At 45.3% G+C, this 25,094-nt stretch overlaps 1 protein-coding gene across 3 annotated transcripts in view; it reads left to right on the top strand.

The window, feature by feature from the left end:
* tln2b (talin 2b) overlaps positions 1–25,094 on the top strand; it is a 320,826-nt gene that overhangs the window by 199,925 nt on the left and 95,807 nt on the right. For all 3 annotated transcript variants that reach the window (XM_067973305.1, XM_067973306.1, XM_067973307.1), the window contains exons 25-27: positions 10,704–10,838; positions 10,982–11,110; positions 21,258–21,360. In XM_067973305.1, coding sequence (XP_067829406.1) covers positions 10,704–10,838; positions 10,982–11,110; positions 21,258–21,360 — 367 coding nt within the window. The remainder of the gene's footprint in view (positions 1–10,703; positions 10,839–10,981; positions 11,111–21,257; positions 21,361–25,094) is intronic.

Raw genomic sequence — 25,094 nt, forward strand, 5'->3', positions numbered from 1 at the left:
ATTAGTTTCTCAAGTACTTTTTCTTCACTAATATTAATTACTTTAAGTTCCTCACTCTTGTTAGACCCTTGGTCCCCCATTATTTCTGGTATTTTATTGTGTCCTCTACTGTGAAGACAGATACAAAATATTTGTTTAACGTTTCTGCCATTTCCTTATTCCCCATTATAATTTCTCCTGTCTCAGCCTCTAAGGGACCCATGTTTACTTTCTCTACTCTCTTCCTTTTTACATACTTGTAGAAGCTCTTACATCTGATTTTATATTGCTGGTTTACTCTCATTCTATTTTCTCCCTCTTTATCAATTTCTTGGTCATCCTTTGCTGGCTTTTAAAACACTCCCAATCCTCAGGCTTACTATTCTTCTTGGCAACATTACAGGCCTCTTCTTTTAATCTAATACTATCCTTAACTTCTTTAGTTAGCCATGGATGGATCACTTTTCCCATTCCTCAATGGAATGAATGTTCATTGAGAATTATGAAATATTTCTTTAAATGTTTGCCATTGCTTATCAACTGTCATATCTTTTAATCTAATTTCCCAATCAACCTTAGCCAACTCGCCCCTCAATACCTATGTAATTGGCTTTATTTAAGTTTGAGACTAGTTTCGGACTTAAGTACGTCACTCTCGAACTCAATGTGAAATTCTATCATATTATGATCACTCTGCCCCAGAGGATCCCTTACTATGAGATTACTAATTAACCCTGTCTCATTACACAAGACAAGATTTAAAATAGCCCGTTCCCTGGTTGGTTCCATGACATATTGCTCTAGGAAACTGTCTCGAATACATTCCATGAATTCGTTCTCCAAACTATTTTGCCAATTTGATTTGCCCAGTCCATATGAAGATTAAAGTCTCCCACAATTATTGCATTACCTTTGTTACAAGCTCCTCTTATTTCTTGATTAATATTCTGTCCAACAGTATAACTACTGTTAGGGGGCCGATAAACTACTCCCACCAGTGTTTCCTGCCCCTTGTTATTTCTTATCTCCACCCAGACTGATTCTGATTCTACTTCCTGATCTTCTGAGCCAGGATCCTTTCTCACTACTGTCATTATGTTATCCTTTATTATCAGGGCTACCCCCCTCTTCCCCCCCCCCCTCCTCTTCTTCCCCCCCCCCCCCTCCTCTTCTTCCCCCCCCCCCCTCCTCTTCTTCCCCCCCCCCCCTCCTCTTCTTCCCCCCCCCCCTCCTCTTCTTCCCCCCCCCCTCCTCTTCTTCCCCCCCCCCCTCCTCTTCTTCCCCCCCCCCTCCTCTTCTTCCCCCCCCCCTCCTCTTCTTCCCCCCCCCCTCCTCTTCTTCCCCCCCCCTCCTCTTCTTCCCCCCCCCCTCCTCTTCTTCCCCCCCCCCTCCTCTTCTTCCCCCCCCCTCCTCTTCTTCCCCCCCCCCCCTCCTCTTCTTCCCCCCCCCCCTCCTCTTCTTCCCCCCCCCCTCCTCTTCTTCCCCCCCCCTCCTCTTCTTCCCCCCCCCTCCTCTTCTTCCCCCCCCCTCCTCTTCTTCCCCCCCCTCCTCTTCTTCCCCCCCCTCCTCTTCTTCCCCCCCCTCCTCTTCTTCCCCCCCCTCCTCTTCTTCCCCCCCCTCCTCTTCTTCCCCCCCCCTCCTCTTCTTCCCCCCCCTCCTCTTCTTCCCCCCCCTCCTCTTCTTCCCCCCCCTCCTCTTCTTCCCCCCCCTCCTCTTCTTCCCCCCCCCCTCCTCTTCTTCCCCCCCCCCTCCTCTTCTTCCCCCCCCCCTCCTCTTCTTCCCCCCCCCTCCTCTTCTTCCCCCCCCTCCTCTTCTTCCCCCCCTCCTCCTCTTCTTCCCCCCCCCCTCCTCTTCTTCCCCCCCCCCCTCCTCTTCTTCCCCCCCCTCCTCTTCTTCCCCCCCCCTCCTCTTCTTCCCCCCCCCTCCTCTTCTTCCCCCCCCCTCCTCTTCTTCCCCCCCCCCTCCTCTTCTTTCCCCCCCCTCCTCTTTTCCCCCCCCCTCTTGCCATATTGTCTGTCTTTTCAAAAATTCAAGTACCCTGGAATATTTTGTTCCCAACCTTGGTCACCTTGCAACCATGTCTCTGTAGTGGATACTAGATCAAACCCATTTATCTCTATTTGTGCCATTAATTCGTCTATCTTGTTACAAATACTTTGTGAATTCAGATAAAGCGCCTTTAATTTTAACTGTTTACTATTTTTCCCTTATTCACTGATGCACTATTACCGTTGAACACTCTGTCCCTTTCTGCCACAGTCTGTTTTACCCAAATCGCTACACTGCTCTATGGCCTTGACTTACGATATACCCCGGTGTCTCTCTCTCTCTCTCTCTCTGTTTCTCTCTGAGATTAAAGGCAGTACATCTGTCCGTGTGGACACGACACTTCATTACAGATGCAAAAACACTCTTAAAATGCAGTGCCTTCAGCTGCAGCCTGAATCTAACGAGTACATTCCAATTTGCAAATTCCCTCACCAAACAGTAATTAAGCGTTGGATGACCTCAGGACTCTGCTTACTTAATGATGAAATTTTGGGCTTTAAAGAGATACAGCTCCATCTGAGCAGCGGGGATAATACATTGCACATAATAGTCCTGTCCTCGTACATCAGCATATGAGTAACTCCACAATGTTATAAAATGGCGCAATAACACGCACTTCCTGTTTGTCCCATCGCACTTCCTGTGTGACTTTTTGACGCGCCCAAATTTCGTAATAAACAAATCACGACTCAGCGCCTAAGAGATGCAGTTAAAATCGACCAATAGAGCACAGCGGAACCTGAACCAATTAAAGCAGTCAATTTATTTTCAACGCCCCTTTTGGCCACAACCAACCAGAACAACAGATTTGGTTCAGCCTTGTTGTCAGTCAATAAAAAAGCACAGAAAATGAACCAATCCGATCACTCAAAATACTTGTTGAAAACTTTCCCGCCAATTTTCCCCTCAGTCAGCTGACTGCACCAGGTTACAAAAATGAAAAGTTACAACACAAAAAAAAGTTTTAAAAAGAAATTGCAACAAAAAAATAATTAAAATTTCCAGTCAGAAATGCATCTATTGCGTTTTTTTTCCCCCTCAAGCCTAAACTCTGTCAGTCATGCAATGAATTTCTAGCCCACCTCAATCTAACGCCCACCATTTTTGGCCCACCATGCACTGTTTCAGGCATATGGCCCACATCGGCCTGATGTGTTCTTGGCCTGTCGGATCTGACTCCAGCCTGTAGTCCTGCCCACAACTCATATCTGCTATTTTTCTGCCAGCCAGGTACTTGGCGACTGTATGTGGATCTCCCCAGTGCTGCTAGTCCTCCCCCAATTCAGTCATTTCCCCCCAAAACACTCGTGTATCTAGATAAAGAGAAAATAGTTAGAAGAAGCCAGCACAGATTTCAAAAGGGCTGTTTGAGCTTGACAAATTTCATAGAATTCTTTGAGGAGGCAACAGCCATTGTGGATTGAGAAATGCGGTGTACATGGGCTTTTGGAAAGCCTTTGTCATGTTACCACATGGGAGATTACTGCAGAAGATTATGGGGTAAGGAATTAGGGGGAGGATGGAAAACTGGATTAAAAATGGGTTAGAAGGGAGAAAACAGAAAGTAGGAGTTAAAGGCGGGCGTTCAGAATGTTTGGAAGAGGGAAGTGGTGTCCCACAGAGTTCAGTTCTGGGGCCATTTCTGTTCACTGTGTATATCAGTGATTCAGATGAGATCTACTCATGGAGACAGAGGGCATGGCCGAGGTACTAAATGAGTACTTTGCATCTGTCTTTACCAAGGAAGAAGATGCTGCCAGAGTCTCAGTAAAGGAAGATGTAGTTGAGATACTGATGGGCTAAAAATTGAAAAAGAAGAGGTACTAGAAAGGCTGGTTATACTTAAAGTAGATAAGTCACCCGGTCCGGATGGGATGCATCCTAGGTTGCTGCAGGAAGTAATGGTGGAAATTGTGGAGGTGCTGGCCATAATCTTCCAAACATCCATAGATACGGAGGTGGTGCCAGAGGACTGGAGAATTGCAAATGCTACACCCTTGTTCAAAAAAAGGTGTACGGATAAACCCAGCAACTATAGGCCAGTCAGTTTAACCTCAGTGGTGGGCAAACTTTTAGAAATAATAATCCGGGACAGAATTAACAGTCACTTGGACGAGTGTGGATTGATTAGGGAAAGCCAGCATGGATTGTTAAAGGCAAATCGTGTTTAACTAACCTGATAGTTCTTTGATGAGGTCACAGAGAGGGTCGATGAGGGTAATGTAGTTGATGTGGTGTATATGGACTTACAAAAGGCTTTTGATAAAGTACCGCATAATAGGTTTATCATCAAGATTGAAGCCCATGGAATAAATGGGGCAGCAGCAACATGGATACAGAATTGGCTCAATGACAGGAAACAGAGAGTAGTGGTGAACAGTTGTTTTTCGGACTTGGGGGAGGTGTACAGTGGTGTTCCCCAGGGGTTGGAGCTGGGACCACTGCTTTTCTTGATAATATATTAATGACTTGGACTTGGGTGTACAGGGCACAATTTCAAAATTTGCAGATGACACAAAACTTGAAAGGGTAGTGAACAATGAGGAGGATAGTGATAGACTTCAAGAGGATATAGACAGGCTGGTGGCATGGGTGGACACGTGGCAGATTAAATTTAACGCAGAAAAATGCGTGATGATGCAGTTCGGTAGGAAAAATGAGGAGAGGCAATATAAACTAGAGGGCACAATTCTAAAAGGGGTAAAAGAACAGAGAAATCTGGGGGCTTATGTGCACAAATCGTTGAAGGTGACAGCGCAGGTTGAGAAAGCGGTTGAAAAAGGATCCTGGGCTTTATAAATCCACATCATTTATAAATAGAGGCACAGAGTACAAAAGCAAGGAAGTCATGATGAACCTTTATAAAACACTGGTTTGGACACAACTGGAGTATTGTGTCCAGTTCTGGGCACCGCACTTTAAGAAGGTTGTGAAGGCCTTAGAGAGGGTGCAGAAAAGATTTACTAGAATGATTCCAGGGATGAGGGACTTTAGTTACGTGGATAGACTGGAGTAGCTGGGGTTGTTCTCCTTGGAACAGAGAAGGTTGCGAGGAGATTTGATAGAGGTGTTCAAAATCATGAAGGGTCTAGACAGAGTGGATAGAGAGAAATTGTTCCCATTGGCGGAAGGGTCAAGAACCAGAGGGCATCGATTTAAGGTGATTGGCAAAAGAACCAAAGGTGCATGAGGAAAAACCTTTTTACACAGCGAGTGGTTAGGATCTGGAATGCACTGCCCGAGGGGTTGGTGGAGGCAGATTCAATCATGGCCTTCAAAAGGGAACTGGATAAGTTCTTGATAAGAAGAAATTTGCAGGGCTATGGGGATAGGGCGGGTGAGTGGGACTAGATGGATTGCTGTTGCAGAGAGCCGGCGTGGACTCGATGGGCCGAATGGCCTCCTGCGCTATAACATTTCTATGATTCAACATAGGCCAAGAAGGAGTGGTGTCAAAAATTGCAGATGACGCCAAAATACGAGGTATAGTTAATTCTTTAGATGGGATATTGTTAAGATGGGGAATTGGATAAACAGTGGCAGATGGAATTAAATATCAGTGAATGTGAGCTGATGCAATTCGGTTATAAAAAGCAGTAATTATATTCTGAATGGAAGCAGGATCAGTGCTGTGGAAGAGCAGCGACACTTGGGGGTACATGTTCACAGAACATTAAAGGCAGCACCTCAGGTTGATAAGGCTGTAAAAAAGCTTATAGAATTCTAAATTTTATCTCACGATATATAGAATATAAAAGCCAAGAGGTAATGATAAGCTGATCTAAATCCTCAATAAGACCCCAGTTAGTGTGCACTGTATTGGGCTCCACTCTATAGGATGGATACTGAGGCTTTAGAAAGGGTATAATGCGGATACACTAGGATGCTGCTTGGTATCTCTGCTGCCCGTATCCTAACTCGCACCAAGTCCCTTTCTCCCGTTACCCCTGCGCTCGCTGACCTACATTGGCTCCCGGTCCGGCAATGCCTCGATTTTAAAATTCTCATCCTTGCTTTCAAATCCCTCCATGGCCTCGCCCCTCCCTATCTCTATAACCTCCTCCAGCCCTACAACCCTCTGAGATCTCTGCGCCCCTCCAATTCTTGCCTCTTGCGCATCCCTGATTTTAATCGCTCCACCATTGGCGGCCATGCCTTCAGCTGCCTGGGCCCTAAGCTCTGGAATTCTCTCCCTAAACCTCTCCGCCTCTCTCTCCTCCTTTAAGACGCTCCTTAAAACCTACCTCTTTGACCAAGCTTTTGATCACCTGTCCTAATATCTCCTTATGTGGCTTGGTGTGAAATTTTGTTTGATAATCACTCCTGTGAAGCGCCTTGGGACATTTTATTACATTAAAGGCGCTATATAAATGCACGTTTTGTTGGTTTGAGGAAATAAAAGTATGGAGGCAGACTTGAAAATTTGGGTCTTGTTTGATTAGCATAACACAGATCACAGGGTGATGTAATAGAAGTGTTTAAAATTATGAAAAGAAAGGTCAGGGTAGATAGAAAGACCATTTCCAGTGGTTGAGGGGTCAATAACAAGGGGCCATAGATATAAAATTAAATGTAAGTGATTTAGAACCGAGGCTGTGGAATTCAGTTCCAGGGTTAGTGGTTGAGGCAGAAACTATGTCAACATCCAAGATTAGATTGGAGAGGTGGATGAAGGAAAAGGGGATCAAGGGATATTGGAACAGGGCAGATCAACGTGATTGGAACTGTTTTTTCACATGGAGGGTTAGCACCAGCACAGATTCATTGGGCTGAATGGCCTGTTTGAGGTTACAACATGGCTGTAGGTGACAGAAAGCAGAGAGTAAAGGTGAACGGTTGTTTTTCAGACTGGAGGGAAGTATAGAGTGATGTTCCCCAGGGGTCATTGTTAGGATCACTGCTCTTTTTGATACATATTAATGACCTGGACTTGGATACAAAGGGTATAATTTCGAAGTTTGCAGATGACGTGAAACTCGGAAATGTAGTAAACAATGTGGAGGATAGTAACAGACTTCAGGAGGACACAACAGACTGGGGAAATGGGAAGACACATGGCAGATGAAATTTAACGCAGAGAAGTGTGAAGTGATACATTTTGGTAGGAAGAATGAGGAGAGGCAATATAAACTAAATGGTACAATTTTGAAGGGAGTGCAGGAACAGAGAGTCCTGGGGGGTGAACGTACACAAATCTTTGAAGGTGGCAGGACAAGTTGAGAAGGCTGTTTAAAAAAAGCATATGGGATCCTGGGCTTTATTAATAGAGGCATTGAGTACAAAAGCAAGAAAGTTATACTAAACCTTTATAAAACACTGGTTAGGCCTCAGCTGGAGTATTGTGTTCAATTCTGGGCACCACACTTTAGGAAGGATGTCGAGGCCTTAGAGGGTGCAGAAGAGATTTACTGGAATGGTCCCAGGGATGAGGGACTTCAGTTATGTGGACAGACTGGAGAAGCTGGGGTTGTTCTCCTCAGAGCAGAGAAGGTTACGGGGAGATTTAATAGAGGTGTTCAAAATCATGAACGGCTTTGATCGAGTAAATAAGGAAAACTGTTTCCAGTGGCAGAAGGGGTCAGTAACCAGAGGACACAGATTTAAGGTGATCGGTAAAAGAGCCAGAGGCGACATGAGGAAACATTTTTTTACACAGCGAGTTGTTATGATCTGGAATGCACTGCCTGAAAGGGCGGTGGAAGCAGATTCAATAATAACTTTCAAAAGGGAATTGGATAAATACTTGAAGGGAATAAAATTGCAAGGCAGTGGGGAAAGAGCAGGGGAGTGGGATTAATTGGATAGCTCTTTCTAAGGGCCGGCATAGGCACGATGGGCCGAATGGCCTCCACTGTGCTGGACCTGCTATGATAATTGAACATATAATAATCAAGGCTCTCAGCAAAGCCTTTTCCTCATGGGGGTCCAGGTCCTCAGGCTATTTATGGCCAATTCCAGTGCTTCTTTGGCTTGTTGTTCACAGGCCCTTCCCCATCCCAGCCCTGAACCCACGCCTTTCCAAGATAACTTGGAATATTTTATTATTTTCGTCTCCGTGACAAAAAGCTGTGATAAAACTAAAAGATAAACATTACACATTAAAGAGGACCAAATACCAGGGCCCGAACTGTCAACAAGTCCTAAACACAAATAAGTAAATGTCATTGCGAGAGAGTCGCAGAACCAGCACAGGACGGAGAGACCTCATCAGAAACTAAAAAGGTCCGGGGGGAACCAACACAAAGGGATGGCCCTTAAAGGGGCACACCACCACCTCAGCAGGCAAGAGCACGTCAGTCATAGTCTTAACACTCCCCTCAGGTGCTAAATATATAAAGACCAAAGTACAGTGCCTTCCACTTCTTCCAATGAAACTCCAAACAAGCTGGGATTTTGTGTTCATTAATAAACAGTATCTGTGGAGCAAGTCAGAACACAATCGTCCCTCCCAGAGGCCAAACCTTTTGGGATTTGCCTTGTATTCCCCATGTTTCCCTCCCTGGGTGAGAATTGCCACAATTTCACCATCCCTCCGCCCAGCTGCTCAGGATCGCTACGCATTGTATCATCCAATTTACCGCGTGCAGTGTCATACGAGATCAGTGCATGTATGTTTTGAAACATGTCCGTCATACTTCAGGCATCGCACTGTGGCATGTGTTCAAATTTCAGTGTCACTCAAATAATTTCCTGCTGGGTTTTCTGACCTTTTGCAGTAGCACAGGATTTACAATTAGCTGCCAATCTACAGAGAAACTTCCCTCTCAATCGAAAGCATCCTTCACCTAACTCCGGATAAACCTAAAAGCAATTAGCCTCTAACTGACCTCTAGGGTGTACCTAAAGGCAATTAGCCTCTAACTGACCTCTAGGGTGTACCTAAAGGCAATTAGCCTCTAACTGACCTCTAGGGTATACCTAAAGGCAATTAGCCTCTAACTGACCTCCCAGAAATGCCAATTTACAGCAATCAGACCATATAGTCTTAAAGAAACAAGCAGATTTACACACTGCTCTACCTTAGCAGTAGAATAATACATTGTGCATTATCTCGTCTAATGCTCCATCCTTATAAAGCCCTCTATCCACCAACTCACCATCGGCAATGCCACTGGAGGGGTGGGTGGATCTGGTTATTGAGATTTATTTAAATCTGCTTATCTTCAACAAAAAATGCTCCTTTCTCCTTGGTTTGCAGTGATTCCCCATTTAAGTGACTTCAGTCTAACTATTGGAAACCTTCACAAAGCTTGATGCATACATGAGAGAGAAGGGGATAGTGGGGCCAAGAGGTAATTAGAGTGGGAGGAGCCTCGTGGAGTATTACCACCCGCATAGACCAGTTGGGCCGAATGGCCTGTTTCTGTTCTGTTGATTCAGTGTAATAAGTTGTGCCCATGTTCAGTAGAATACCTCATTCAGGAGATATTAGCGTCACTGGCAAGGCTGGTATTTATTGCCCATCCCTAATTGCCCTTGAGAAGGTGGTGGTGAGCCGCCTTCTTGAACTGCTGCAGTCCGTGTGGTGAAGGTTCTCCCACAGTGCTGTTAGGAAGGGAGTTCCAGGATTTTGACCCAACAGCGATGAAGGAACGGCCAATATATGTCCTAGTCAGGATGGTGTATCACTTGCAGGTGGTGTTGTTCCCATGCGCCTGCTGCCCTTGTCCTTCTAGGTGGTAGAGGTCGCGGGTTTGGGAGGTGCTGCTGAAGAAGCCTTGGCGAGTTGCTGCAGTGCATTGTGCAGATGGGACACACAGCAGCCACGGTGCGCCGGTGGGGGAGAGGGTGCCAATCAAGCTAAATTAATTGTTCAGGAAGACCTTTATAATTCACATCGGACGTGACTCGTGAGTTAGCAAGACTCGCTGACTCTGACTTAATAGCCTTGGTTTTAATGGTGCACGTCTCAACCTTTAAATGATGCTCATATCCTGGTACCCCATCTGTTTGTTCCATCACAGATTCTTCCTAATTGTGATATTAAGATGGCACACTACACATAAGCTCAATTTTAATGGCACTGTAGAGCAGCAGAGGTAATCGAAGGGATAAACACGTTTGAGTGTTTAATAATTAATGATGTACAGTGTCTGATGGTAGTATAATGAGATTCTGTACCCTTCCGATAGTTCGATTCATACTTGCAAAGGGAGTTAGTGTATTGCCTCAGATATTGAAAGCTGGTATATTTGTGTCAGCTGTGGCTCAGTGGGTAGCCCTCTCGCCTCTGAGTCAGAAGCTCATGGGTTCCTAGCCCAATCCAGAGACTTGAGCACAAAATCCAGGCTGACACCCCAGTGCTGCACTCTGAGGGAGTGCTGCACTGTTGGAGGTGCCGTCTTTTGGATGAGGCGTTAAACCGAGGCCCCGTCTGCCCTGTCAGGTGGGCGTACAAGACCCCATGGCAATATTCAAAGGAGAGCAGGGGAGTTCTCCCCGGTGCCCTGACCAACACTTACCCCTCAAACGTCACTGAATCAGATTATCTGGTCATCACGTTGTTTGTGGGATCTTGCTGTGCACAAATTGGCTGCTGCGTTTCCTACATTACAACAGTGACTGCACTTCAAAAGTAATTCAGTGGCTGGGACATCCTGAGGTCGTGAAAGGTGCTATAGAAATACAAGTTCGTTCGTTCGTTCGTTCTTAATGTTGTCCTTGTGTTTTTCTAGCCTGGAAGTAAGATGGTTTCCTCTGCTAAAGCCGCCGTACCCACTGTAGCTGACCAGGCTGCTGCCATGCAGCTCGGCCAATGCGCCAAGAACCTTGCGACTAGCCTCGCTGAGCTCCGAACGTCTGTGCAAAAGGTCGGTAATGGGTGGAATATCACTGGCTTGTTAAGTTTGTCAGAGGCTGGTAAATTTTGTTCAGTTGCTAACGACTTGCTAGCCGTTCCTAAGAGAAGACAAAAGGAAAATGGAGAAACAGTTTCTGATTCTCTTGAATACAGGCCCATGAGGCGTGTGGTCCCATGGAGATCGACTCAGCTCTACAGTCAGTGCAGACTCTGAGACACGAACTGCAGGACGCCAAGATGGCCGCCACTGACGGACAATTGAAGCCGCTGCCGGGGGAGACGGTAAAGATTGACTTTATTCTCCAGCCGTTCTGTTTTTCTCGGTGGAAATAGAATGTAACCATCACTATCAGAATCCCTTTTAAGAATCAAGTTATTGCCAAGAATTACGATGAAAAGAAACAGGCTTCATAATAGGTACAGCACAGGAGGAGGCCATTCGGACCATCATGTCTGTACTGGCTCTTTGAAAGAGCTATCCAATTAGTCCCACTCCCCTGCTCTTTCCCCGTAGCCCTGTAAATTTTTTCCCTTCAAGTATTTATCCAATTCCTTTTCGAAAGTTACTGTTGAATCTGCTTCCACCGCCCTTTCAGGCAGCGCATTCCAGATCATAACAACTCGCTGTGTAAAATAATGTTTCCTCATGTCGCCTCTGGCTCTCTATCACCTTAAATCTGTGTCCTCTGGATCCTGACCCTTCTGCCACTGGAAATGGTTTCTCTCTATCTACTCTGTCAAAACAATTCATGATTTTGAACACCTCTATCAAATCTCCTCTTAACCTTCTCTGTTCGAAGGAGAACAACCCCAGCTTCTCCAGTCTCTCCACATAACTGAAGTCCCTCATCCCTGGTATCATTCTAGTAAATCTCTTCTGCACCCTCTAAGGCCTCGACATCCTTCCTAAATGTGGTGCCCAGAATTGGACACAATATTCCAGCTGAGGCCTAACCAGTGTTTTATAAAGATTTAGCATAACTTCCTTGCTTTTGTACTCTGTGCCTCTATTAATAAAGCCCAGAATCCCATATGCTTTTTTAACAGCCTTCTCAACTTGTCCTGCCACCTTCAAAGATTTGTGTACGTTCACCCCCAGGTCTCTCTGTTCCTGCACCCCCTTTAAAATTGTACCATTTAGTTTATATTGTCTCTCCTCATTCTTCCTACCAAAATGTATCTCTTCACAACTCTCTGTGTTAAATTTCATCTGCCATGTGTCTGCCCATTTCACCAGTCTGTTTACGTCCTCCTGAAGTCTGTTACTATCCTCCACATTGTTGACTACATTTCTGAGTTTCATGCAATCTGCGAACTTTGAAATTATACCCTTTGTATCCAAGTCCAGGTCATTAAAGAGCAGTTTTTATGTCAAGTTCATTGATGTTTTGATTCAAACAGGACTGGTGGTTTTGTATGTCGTGATAACCAAAGCAAATTACTGAGCGCAGAAGTATCGGAGAGCTGGATTAACATCAGTAGAGGTTCGGTCACCTTGATGTCACTGGGAGGGCCCGCCATTGGTTCTTGTATCCATGGACTATCCCTGGATGGTTCAGTCATGGTGGAAGGTGAATGTGTGGGGATGTTGTGTTGAGGCCACGCTGTGTTATAATGTGTCAGGAGGGAGAGGAAAATTGCAGTTATTAAAGTAAGAGTGCTTCAAATCAAAACTGTCTTCTATTGGGCGCAGTGCTCACTGGTTGTACGATAGTATTAAAAATAGAACAAAATAAAAAGATGATCTTAATTATCATTTTGAGTTTGAAAGAGGTGTGGCGAGACTGTAAAGTTAGTGTTTTTTTTGAAGGGCCTTGGGATATCTTTCTACACCTAAGACGCTGTTGGCTTTTGATTCTAATCAACTCATGAGACACCAGTTCGAAATATCACTTCACTAATCAATCATGCACACTCAGTTAGACACGTTAATAGACAGTTAACAACAGTCTCTCAGATCTATTCTAATATAGGCAGCAATTGGGTCGTTGACTACAGATTTACACGCTGGGGACACTCGGGCTGGGTAAAGCAGCTGCTGTCTTCTCTCCTCCCGGAGAGACAGGGGGTTGTGTATTCTCTCTGCGTTAAATTGTTAAATCATTGGCCGTCTTGTTTTTAACTTTTACAATTCGTCATTTAGATCATGAAGTTTTGCTCCTTCGGTCATCGAGCAAACTTCTCCTTGCATGCTCACTTGCAACACCAAGCGTATTCTCCAACAGGTGCTACATAAATGCAGGTTATGCTACATCTGTACAGGGTGCTGGTGAGACCACACCTGGAGTACTGCGTACAGTTCTGGTGCCCTTATTTAAGGAAGGACATACTTGCATTGGAGGCAGTTCAGAGAAGGTTCACTAGGTTGATTCCGGGTATGGAAGGGTTGTCTTATGAGGAAAGATTGAACGGGTTGGGTCTATACTCATTGGAGTTTAGAAGAATGAGAGGAGATCTTATAGAAACATACAAGATTCTGAGGGGACTCGACAGGGTAGATGCTGAGAGGATGTTACCCCTCATGGAGGAATCTAAAACTAGGGGGCATAGTCTCAGAATAAGGGGTCGCCCGTTTAAGATGGAAATTAGGAGGAATTTCTTCTCCCAGAGGGTCGTGAATCTTTGGAATTCTTTACCCCAAAAAGCTGTGGAGGCTGAGTCATTGAATACATTCAAGGCTGAGTTAGACAAATTTTTGATCAGCAAGGGAGTCAAAGGATATGGGGAAAAGGCGGGAAAGTGGAGTTGAGGTAAAAATCAGATCAGCCATGATCTCATTAAATGGCGGAGCAGACTCGAGGGGCCGAATGGCCTACTCCTGCTCCTATCTCTTATGGCCTTACAGGTGGTTGTTGCTGTAAGGGATGTCCCAAGTTTGGCACCTCATGCAGAGTACCAATTAAAGTTGTGCATTTTTAAAATATGATTGCTTTTCATTTGTTGCATCCCCTCTTTTAAATGAGCAAGAGGTGCAGGCTGCCCTGTGTGTCTAGTATTCTTCGTGTTTGGAAGATTGTAGTCTGTTTTATGTTAGCAAAATGCATTTGAGAACAAGGATAATGGAAAACCAAAATATCTCTGAGACTGCTGGTCCTTCCAGGGTTAAGGGAATTATTCCAAGGTATCAAATAGCCCAGGTGTATAAAATCATAACATTTCAAACAGTCGGCTATGTAATTTTACCAGCTCATACTTAAATAAAAGCCTGAGCTAGAAACCAGGAGCTATTTATAGCCCATTACAGTCACATGACACAATGGCTTGTTTACTATTAAACATCGGTAAGAGCTTATTATCTGACACTCTTAAAAGGCACAAGATTCCAATGAGGATTGCTGCATTAACTGTTTAATTACTCATGGCCTTAACCCTCCCCTCTCCCGGTCCCACGAATCGAGATCAACACACAGTCTCCACTTGTGATCTGTATCCCGTTATTAAAATTAATTTCTCTCACCGTGCGGAGCGATGAAATCGTTGATTTGATCTGAGCAGCACAGAAATGGTGAATGTTTTCTATTGTACAGATTTTCTGTTTTAATTACGAACGTACAAAATTGTCGGGCAGGAAAAGACTAGCTGGTCCATCAAGCCTGTCCACACCATGATGGCCAGACCATCCTGACTGGGCACTTCCTCCCTTCCTTCCCCCTCACCTCCGCCCCCCCCGCCCCCACATCCATGGGAGAGGCAAAAAAGCAGGGAATAAAAACTCGGGGCCAATAAGGGAACAATTACTCTGGACAATTCCTCTCCGACCCCCTCGGGCGATGGAACCCAGTCCAGGAGATCTCATGGACCGAGTGTTATCTATAAAGACACTGACCACCTATATGATGCGATCTCTGCCCCAGTCAGGAACTGGTCCAGCTCCCTCTTGAAGGCAGAGAGTCAGCACCCACCACACCAGCCGGCAATGTATTCCAGAGACTCACTGCTCTCTGGGAAAAGAACAACCACCTAACATCCAGTCTATTCCTACTCTTCCCTAGTTTAAACTCATTTATGTTAAGTTGATTTTAAATATCTCTTGTTGGTGGTGCTTATTTTGGTCAATCTGTGGAATTCAGTTTGGGTTCGTAGGCTGACACAAGACTCGTTAAGCAATCCCGTAAGCCGCTATGAACCCTGGCCCTCATGATTTTGCAGGTGCTGCTAAGGTCACGATAGTTTCTGTAATTGGTGTTGAATTTGGGATGATAATTATACAGGAACGGTTAAACAATCCTTTTGCAGTGGGACGGGGTATCATTCACCAGACCAAGTTACCACGGTGATCGGGAGCTCGAGTTGAGTTTACCTCATGTTGCTGAGATCTTGATCTCGGATCTCTTGTTAGCAAAAGATGCTGGTGGGGGACCAGAGTACAAGGATGGGAAAAGTCTGGGGGCAAGGTGTGCAGGGGCCGAGCCCTGTACCTTTCTCGTTATTGGTGTAAATTGGGCACGTTCTCAATGGAAAAGAGAAGGTTGAGAGGTGATATGATTGCTGTTTTTAGGACTCTAAAGGGACTAGATAATGTCGACCATGACCAGCCATTTCACCTTGTCCAGGACAGTGGAACCAGAGGACACGGCCTGCGCTTGAAGAGGGATAAATACAAAACTAACCTATGGAACAGGCTCCCTCGGGAGATGGTGGAGGCAGTTAGTATTGATTCATTCAAATGCAAATTAGATAGATTTCTTTTGACAGAGAGTAGGGATAATGGGTAAGTATTCACATTGGCAGGATGTGACTAATGGAGTCCCGCAGGGATCTGTCTTGGGGCCTCCATTATTCACAATATTTATTACTGACTTAGATGAAGGCATAGAAAGTCTCATATCTAAGTTTGCCGATGACACAAAGATTGGTGGCATTGTAAGCAGTGTAGATGAAAACGTAAAATTACAAAGCGATATTGATAGATTAGGTGAATGGGCAAAACTGTGGCAAATGGAATTCAATGTAGACAAATGTGAGGTCATCCACTTTGGATCAAAAAAGGATAGAACAGGGTACTTCTAAATGGTAAAAAGTTAAAAACAGTGGATGTCCAAAGGGACTTAGGGGTTCAGGTACATAGATCATTGAAGTGTCATGAACGGATGCAGAAAATAATCAATAAGGCTAATGGAATGCTGGCCTTTATATCTAGAGGACTGGAGTACAAGGGGGCAGAAGTTATGCTGCAGCTATACAAAACCCTGGTTAGACCGCACCTGGAGTACTGTGAGCAGTTCTGGGCACCGCACCTTCGGAAGGACATATTGGCCTTGGAGGGAGTGCAGCGTAGGTTTACTAGAATGATACCCGGACTTCAAGGGTTAAGTTACGAGGAGAGATTACACAAATTGGGGTTGTATTCTCTAGAGTTTAGAAGGTTGAGGGGTGATCTGATCGAAGTTTATAAGATATTAAGGGGAACAGATAGGGTGGATAGAGAGAAACTATTTCCGCTGGTTGGAGATTCTAGGAGTAGGGGGCACAGTCTAAAAATTAGAGCCAGACCTTTCAGGAGTGAGATTAGAAAACATTTCTACACACAAAGGCTGGTAGAAGTTTGGAACTCTCTTCCGCAAACAGCAATTGATACTAGCTCAATTGCTAAATTTAAATCTGAGATAGATAGCTTTTTGGCAACCAAAGGTATTAAGGGATATGGGCCAAAGGCAGGTACATGGAGTTAGATCACAGATCAGCCATGACCTTATCAAATGGCGGAGCAGGCATGAGGGGCTGAATGGCCTACTCCTGTTCCTATGTTCCTATGTTTCAGACAATAACATTTTGGGAGACAGTATATGAGTAATTTGAGACGTGATGTGCGCGAAGTGGAACATGTTCGGGAGGAACAGGTGACTTTGGACCTATGGTTCCCAAACCTCTCCCCCATTGGAGTTTTCCTCGCCTCATGTCCGGTTGTAGACTAACTGATAGAGATTGATTGCCATGATTAGTCAACAACTCCATTATCATTGAATCATGCGACTACCAGGGTGGCAGAAGGCGAACTAGATTGACCCTGGTCTTGATTCGTCTAGTGATTCCTCAGTTCACTCTGATATAAGGGGAGACCGAGAGAATAACAGCAGATGCAAATAAAAAAAATGAGCCAAGGATAATCAATTTAAGAAGAGGTTTCACACAAAAATGAAGTATTGGATCTGTTCATGTTCTTCCATCACTATTGTTAAGGTCGGATGCCAGAGGAGCTTTCAAAAAAAGCTGAACCTGGAACCTGTTACATAAGTGAATTCCTATGTTCGCATGTGGGCAGCACTGGAAAGGCCACATTTATTGCCCACCTCTAGTTGCTCTAAACCTAGATGGGTCACTAGACCACTTCAGAGGGCATTACGGGCCAACCATGTAGTGTGGACTGGAGTTACGTGTAGGGGTGACAGGTTAATAAAGGAAGGAATCACTGTAATACAGAGAAATGATATTGGGACAAAGCATCAAGATAATGAAACAGTTTGGGTGGAGATAAGGAATAATAAGGGAAAAAAAACATTAGTGGGCGTAGTATATAGGCCTCCTAATAGTTGCAACTCTGCTGGAAGAAGTATTAATCAGGAGATAGTCGGGGCATGTAATAAGGGAACAGCCATAATTATGGGGGATTTTAATTATCATATTAACTGGACAAATCAAATTGGGCAGAGCAGCCTTGAGGACGAGTTCATTGAGTGCATCAGGGATGGATTTCTTGAGCAGTATGTAACTGATCCTACAAGGGGGCAGGCAACCTTGGACCTGGTCCTGTGTAATGAGTCAGGATTAATTAATAATGTCCTAGTTAAGGATCCCCTTGGAACGAGCGACCACAACATGGTTGAATTCCATATCCAATTAGAGGGTGAGAAGGTTGATTCTCAAACAAGCGTACTGAGCTTGAATAAAGGAGACTATGATGGTATGAGAGCGGAATTGATTAAAGTGGACTGGGAAAATAGATTAAAGGGTAAGACGGTACATGAGCAGTGGTGTTCATTTAGGGAGTTATTTTACAACTTTCAAAATAAATATATTCCACTGAGGAAAAAAGGGTGTAAAAGAAATGACAGCCATCCGTGGCTAAGTAAAGAAATCAAGGATAGTATCCGACTAAAAACAAGGAAATATAAGGTAGCCAAACTTAGTGGGAGGATAGAAGATTGGGAATTCTTCAAAAGACAGCAAAAAGTAACTAAAGGATTGATTAAGAAAGGGAAGTTAGATTATGAAAAGAAATTAGCAAAAAATATAAAAACAGATAGCAAGAGTTTCTATAGTTATATAAAAAGAAAAAGGGTGGCTAAGGCAAACATAGGTCCCTTAGAGGATGAGACCGGGAAATTAATGGTGGGAAACATGGAGATGGCAAAAATGCTGAACAAATATTTTGTTTCAGTCTTTACAGTAGAGGACACTAAGAATATCCCAACACTGGACAAACAGGGGACTCTCGGGGGGGAGGAGCTAAATACGATTAAAATCACTCAAGAGATGGTACTCAGTAAAATAATGGGACTCAAGGCGGATAAATCCCCTGGACCTGATGGCTTCCATCCTAGGGTCTTGAGGGAAGTGGCAGTAGGGATTGTGGATGCTTTGGTGATAGTTTTCCAAAATTCCCTGGACTCAGGAGAGGTCCCGGCAGATTGGAAAACTGCTAATGTAACACCGTTATTTAAAAAGGGTAGTAGGCAGAAGGCTGGAAATTATAGGCCAGTTAGCTTAACATCTGTGGTGGGTAAAATTTTGGAGTCTATTATTAAGGAGACAGTAACGGAACATTTAGATAAGCATAATTTAATAGGACAAAGTCAGCATGGCTTTATGAAGGGGAAGTCATGTCTGACAAATTTGCTTGAGTTCTTCGAGGATATAACGTATAGGGTGGATAAAGGGGAACCAGTGGACGTAGTGTATTTAGACTTCCAGAAGGCATTCGACAAGGTGCCACATAAAAGATTATTACTTAAGATAAAAAATCACGGGATTGGGGGTAATATTCTGGCATGGGTGGAGGATTGGTTATCGAACAGGAAGCAGAGAGTTGGGATAAATGGTTCATTTTCGGACTGGCAACCAGTAACCAGTGGTGTTCCACAGGGGTCGGTGCTGGGTCCCCAACTCTTTACAATCTATATTAACGATTTGGAGGAGGGGACCGAGTGCAACATATCAAAATTTGCAGATGATACAAAGATGGGAGGGAAAGTAGAGAGTGAGGAGGACATAAAAAACCTGCAAGGGGATATAGACAGGCTGGGTGAGTGGGCGGAGATTTGGCAGATGCAATATAATATTGGAAAATGTGAGGTTATGCACTTTGGCAGGAAAAATCAGAGAGCAAGTTATTTTCTTAATGGCGAGAGACTGGAAAGTACTGCAGTACAAAGGGATCTGGGGGTCCTAGTGCAAGAAAATCAAAAAGTTGGTATGCAGGTGCAGCAGGTGATCAAGAAAGCCAACGGAATGTTGGCTTTTATTGCTAGGGGGATAGAATATAAAAACAAGGAGGTATTGCTGCAGTTATATAAGGTATTGGTGAGACCGCACCTGGAATACTGCATACAGTTTTGGTCTCCATACTTAAGAAAAGACATACTTGCTCTCGAGGCAGTACAAAGAAGGTTCACTCGGTTAATCCCGGGGATGAGGGGGCGGACATATGAGGAGAGGTTGAGTAGATTGGGACTCTACTCATTGGAGTTCAGAAGAATGAGAGGCGATCTTATTGAAACATATAAGATTGTGAAGGGTCTTGATCGGGTGGATGCAGTAAGGATGTTCCCAAAGATGGGTGAAACTAGAACTAGGGGGCATAATCTTAGAATAAGGGGCTGCTCTTTCAAAACTGAGATGAGGAGAAACTTCTTCACTCAGAGGGTGGTAGGTCTGTGGAATTTGCTGCCCCAGGAAGCTGTGGAAGCTACATCATTAGATAAATTTAAAACAGAAATAGACAGTTTCCTAGAAGTAAAGGGAATTAGGGGTTATGGGGAGCGGGCAGGAAATTGGACATGAAGCTGAGTTCGGATCGGTCAATGCCCTGTGGGTGGCGGAGAGGGCCCAGGGGCTATGTGGCCGGGTCCTGCTCCGACTTCTTGTGTTCTTTAGATTTGTGGTTGGGATCAGATCAGCCATGATCTTATTGAATGGCGGAGCAGGCTCGAGGGGCCGATTGGCCTACTCCTGCTCCAATTTCTTATGTTCTTATGTTCCCTTCCCTGACGGAGGTTAGTGAAGCAGTTTGAGTTTTTATGACAATCCGGCAGCTTCTTTGATAGTCCCTCCCCCCGCCGGATGCCAACCCGCAAATTACCAGATTTATTTTCACAACTTGCCGTGGTGCTTGAACCCATGACCTCTGGGTTGCTGGTCCTGTACCACAATCCCAACACTACCATATCCATTATCTCCAGGCAGCTGGTGAGCAGAGGCATCAGTTAATGCCTTGGAGCAGGTTGGCTGCCCGTCATCCTGGTCACGATCATGTGACAAAGAGCTGGGAAACTGGGAGAGTTTTATTTTGAAGTGTCCCCTAGTTTTTCTCCCAGTTTGTTTAGTCTAGACGCTCCTGTGCCTAGAGACGTACGAGACAACCCATTCATTCCACTGTTGTCTGTCCAGCACGAGATGGAGGCATTCTTTTCGATTGTCCTGTGGTGGGTCACCCTTTGACCTCCACATCTTCTCTTCCCTCCAGGTGAACCCAGTCCAAGACGCATCTTGTGCTTCTGCCGCTGTTTAGCCTGATATTACTTAACCACCACGAGTGTCTAATTATTGAGCCGTTATCAGCTGACCTGTATGGCCCAGTTCGGGCCGGGTATGGTTTCTGAGCCAGACAGACCAGGAATGCTTGTAGAGCGGTCGCACTGCAGTTGGGCACAGCAGCCATGGGCTGGGGGGGGGGCGTTCTTGCTCCTGTCGGGCATCCATTGATCCCTGTTGGAAAGTACGTGTGTTCTCTTGACCGAGACCAGGATCAAGCTCAACCATTCACTCATGGTTGAATAGCCTACAGTTCTCTCCTGTCTGGATTGTTGCAAAAACCCGACTGGTTCACTAATGTCCTTTTAGGGAAGGAAACCTGCCGTCCTATATGTGACTCCGGTCCCATGCCAGCATGGTTGACTCTTAGCTGAAGTGGCCTAGCAAGTCACTCAGTTGTATGAAACCAGTACCAGCGGTTCAAGTGGAAGGCCCACCACCACCACCTCAGGGTAACGAGAGATGGGCAATAAATGCCAGCCTTGCCAGTGATGCCCACATCCCGAGAATGAATATAAAACTCGCCAGTGAAGACTGAGTTGAGTTCGAACTTGTAGAATGTATCACCTTCAGAAAAGGAGGGTTCAGAAATTTGGGAGGAGTGAACGTGGTTATGTTCACACGAGTGTCGATTTTGGAACTGTGCAGTAATGGAACTCTTGTCTTGCTATCTTTTCAGCTGGAGAAATGTGCTCAGGACCTGGGAAGCACATCCAAGGCTGTTGGCTCTTCAATGGCACAGCTCCTTACCTGTGCAGCTCAAGGCAATGAACATTATACAGGTGGGTGTAATTCGAGGCAATAAACACTATGCAGGTGGATGCAGCCTCTCTTGTTGAACTCTGAGCCTTGATGTCCAAACTGTTGCAAAAATAGGAACAGGAGGAGGCCATTCAGCCCCTTGAGCCTGTTTGGCCATTCAGTTAGATCATGGCTGACCTATACCTCAACTCCATTTACCCGACTTTATTCCATATCCCTTGATATCCTTACCTAACAAAAATCTGTCGCTCTCAGTCTTGAAAACCCCAATTGACCCCCAGCATCCACAGCCTTTTGGGGGAGAGAGTTCCAGATTTCCACGACTCTTTGTGTGAAAAAGTGCTTCCTGATTTCACTGCTGAATGGCCTAGCTCTAATTTTGAGATTGTGCCCCCTTGTTCTGGATTTCCCCACCGGGGGAAATAGTTTCTCAGTATCGATCCTATTGAATCCTTTTATCATTTTAAACACCCCCAACTAAATTACCCCTCAACTTTCTAAAGTCAATGGAATGCAAGCCAAGTTTATGCCAACTTGTCCTAATCACTTGACCCTTTAAGACCTGGTGTCATGCTGGTGAATCTGCACTGCACCCCCTCCAAGGCCAATATATCCTTCCTGAAGTGCGTTGCCCAGAACTGAATGCAGAACCCTAAATAGGGCCTGACCAAAGCTTTATATAACTGAAGCACTTCCTCCCTTTTCCTATTCCAACCCTCTTGAGATAAAGACCAACATTCCATTTGCCGTTTTGATAACTTTTTGCACCTGTGCACTAGATTTTAGTGATTTGTGTATATGGACACCCGAATCCCTTCGTTCCTCCACAGCTCCTAGTGTCTCGCCATTAAGAAAATATTCCGAATTGTCTTTCTCGGAGCCAAAGTGGATGACCTCACGGGAGTGCTCATTGGGTGGGCTGAGAGACACGGGAGCATTAAATCCTTGATAAGAATTCAGTCATCGATGTGAAGGCTTTTCTCCCTGATATATTTTTCTGAACCAATCTTGGTGCAGTGTGGTTTATGTGACTGGAGTCCACATCTGAGCCTTTTTGGAGCGTGGCCATGGGTTCAAGTCCCACTCCAGAGACTTGAGCACAGAATCCAAGCACTGAGGGAGAGCTGCACTGTTGGAGGTGCCGTCTTTTGGAGGAGACGTTAAACCGAGGCCCTGTCTGGCCCCTCAAGTGGACGTAAAAGATCCCATGGCATTATTTCAAAGAAGAGCAGGGGAGTTCTCCCCAGTGTGCTGGCCAATATTTATCCCTCAATCAACGCCAAAAACAGATTATCTGGTCATTATCACATTGCGATTTGTGGGATCTTGCTGTGCGCAAATTGGCTGCCACATTTCCTAAATTACAACAGTGACGCTACTTCAAAAGTTATTAATTGGCTGTAAAGCCCTTTTGGGAGGTCCTGAGGACATGAAAGGTGCTATATAAATGCAATTCTTTCTGTTTCGTTGCTTTATGTAAAATGCAGCAGCAACAGGTTGTATTGGAAGTGTTGCTGTTTTGCGTACAGTATAAATCACTCGATCAGTAACTGGACGTTTCTGCAGTTGAATGAAGCAGAGATTTGGACAAATGAACTCTCAATTCTATAAATCAGCGGCAACTAATGTTGCAATGTTACTACACACCAGGGAATAAGACCCACACAATAGCTGTTATATTGCCCACAGTATACTGTGGTCCATTTTACAGAGTTCATCATTTTTGCAGCATGACTTATTACTTCCTGTTCTAATTCATTTTACTGCAGGACTTCTTAAAATCGAAAAACTAAACATGACAAGTAATCAACGATAGAACAGAATTAATGCATCAATTGCACTAACCAACAAGCAAAGCATAAAAGTGTTTACAACTGGAAACAAAACACACATGGCAATAAACCTCGGTCCCGGCTGCTCGGGGTCTCTGTTGATTTTTCACAGATATAATGCTTTCTTCGATCTACTGATATGACATTTTTTACATTCTTGCAGTGGTATTTCTGGCTGTATCTATATCATTTCTAGGATGTCTCAAGACCCAGAACACTCGACCAGCTCCGCCTGCTTTCCAGTATTGTCACAAACAAATCTTTCATGGTCCATCCCCATCGCATGTTCCTGCTCATACACCCTGTCCCATAATATTGCTCATACACCCTGTCCCACAATATTGCTCATACACCCTGTCCCACAATATTGCTCATACACCCTGTCCCACAATATTGCTCATACACCCTGTCCCACAATATTGCTCATACACCCTGTCCCGTAATATTGCTCATACACCCTGTCCCACAATATTGCTCATACACCCTGTCCCGTAATATTGCTCGTACACCCTGTCCCGTAATATTGCTCGTACACCCTGTCCCGTAATATTGCTCGTACACCCTGTCCCGTAATATTGCTCGTACACCCTGTCCCGTAATATTGCTCGTACACCCTGTCCCGTAATATTGCTCATACACCCTGTCCCGTAATATTGCTCATACACCCTGTCCCGTAATATTGCTCATACACCCTGTCCCGTAATATTGCTCATACACCCTGTCCCGTAATATTGCTCATACACCCTGCAGCATGTTGATAAGAAATAGGAGGGAACCAAGATAGATCCTTGGGGGGGACTCCAGAGGTAACGGTGCGGGAGCAGGAAGAGAAGCCACTGCAGGTGATTCTCAGGCTACAACTGGATAGATAAGAATGGAACCAGGCGATGCCGGTCCCACCCACTGGACGTTGGAGGAGGATGGTGTGGTCAAACGTGTCAAAGGCTGCAGACAGGTGGAGAAGGATGAGGAGGGATAGTTTACCACGGTCACAGTCACATCGGATGTCATTTGTGACTTCAATGAGGGCCATTTCAGTGCTGTGGCAGGTTGGAAACCTGATTGGAGGGATTCAAACATGGAATTGCGGGAAAATGGACACGAATTTAGGAAGAGACTACGCGTTCACGGACTTCGGCGAGGAAAGGGAGGCGATGTCACTGACACGCCCCGTCCCGCGATGTCACTGACACGCCCCGTCCCGCGATGTCACTGACACGCCCCGTCCCGCGATGTTATTTATTCGTTCATGGGATGTGGGCGTCGCTGGCGAGGCCGGCATTTATTGCCCATCCCTAATTGCCCTTGAGAAGGTGGTGGTGAGCCGCCTTCTTGAACCGCTGCAGTCCGTGTGGTGACGGTTCTCCCACAGTGCTGTTAGGAAGGGAGTTCCAGGATTTTGACCCAGCGACGATGAAGGAACGGCGATATATTTCCAAGTCGGGATGGTGTGTGACTTGGAGGGGAACGTGCAGGTGGTGTTGTTCCCATTGCCTGCTGCTCTTGTCCTAGGTGGTAGAGGTCGCGGGTTTGGGAGGTGCTGTCGAAGAAGTCTTGGCGAGTTGCTGCAGTGCATCCTGTGGATGGTACACACTGCAGCCACGGTGCGCCGGTGGTGAAGGGAGTGAATGTTTACGGTGGTGGATGGGGTGCCAATCAAGCGGGCTGCTTTGTCCTGGATGGTGTCGAGCTTCTTGAGTGTTGTTGGAGCTGCACTCATCCAGGCAAATGGAGAGTATTCCATCACACTCCTGATTTGTGCCTTGTCGATGATGCTTTGGGGAGTCAGGAGGTGAGTCACTCGCCACAGAATACCCAGCCTCTGACCTGCTCTTGTAGCCACAGTATTTATATGGCTGGTCCAGTTAAGTTTCTGGTCAACGGTGATCCCCAGGCTGTTGATGGTGGGAGATTCGGCGAAG

Source organism: Heptranchias perlo, chromosome 38 (genome assembly GCF_035084215.1).
Source record: "Heptranchias perlo isolate sHepPer1 chromosome 38, sHepPer1.hap1, whole genome shotgun sequence".
In the NCBI taxonomy this organism is placed as follows: Eukaryota; Metazoa; Chordata; class Chondrichthyes; order Hexanchiformes; family Hexanchidae; genus Heptranchias; species Heptranchias perlo.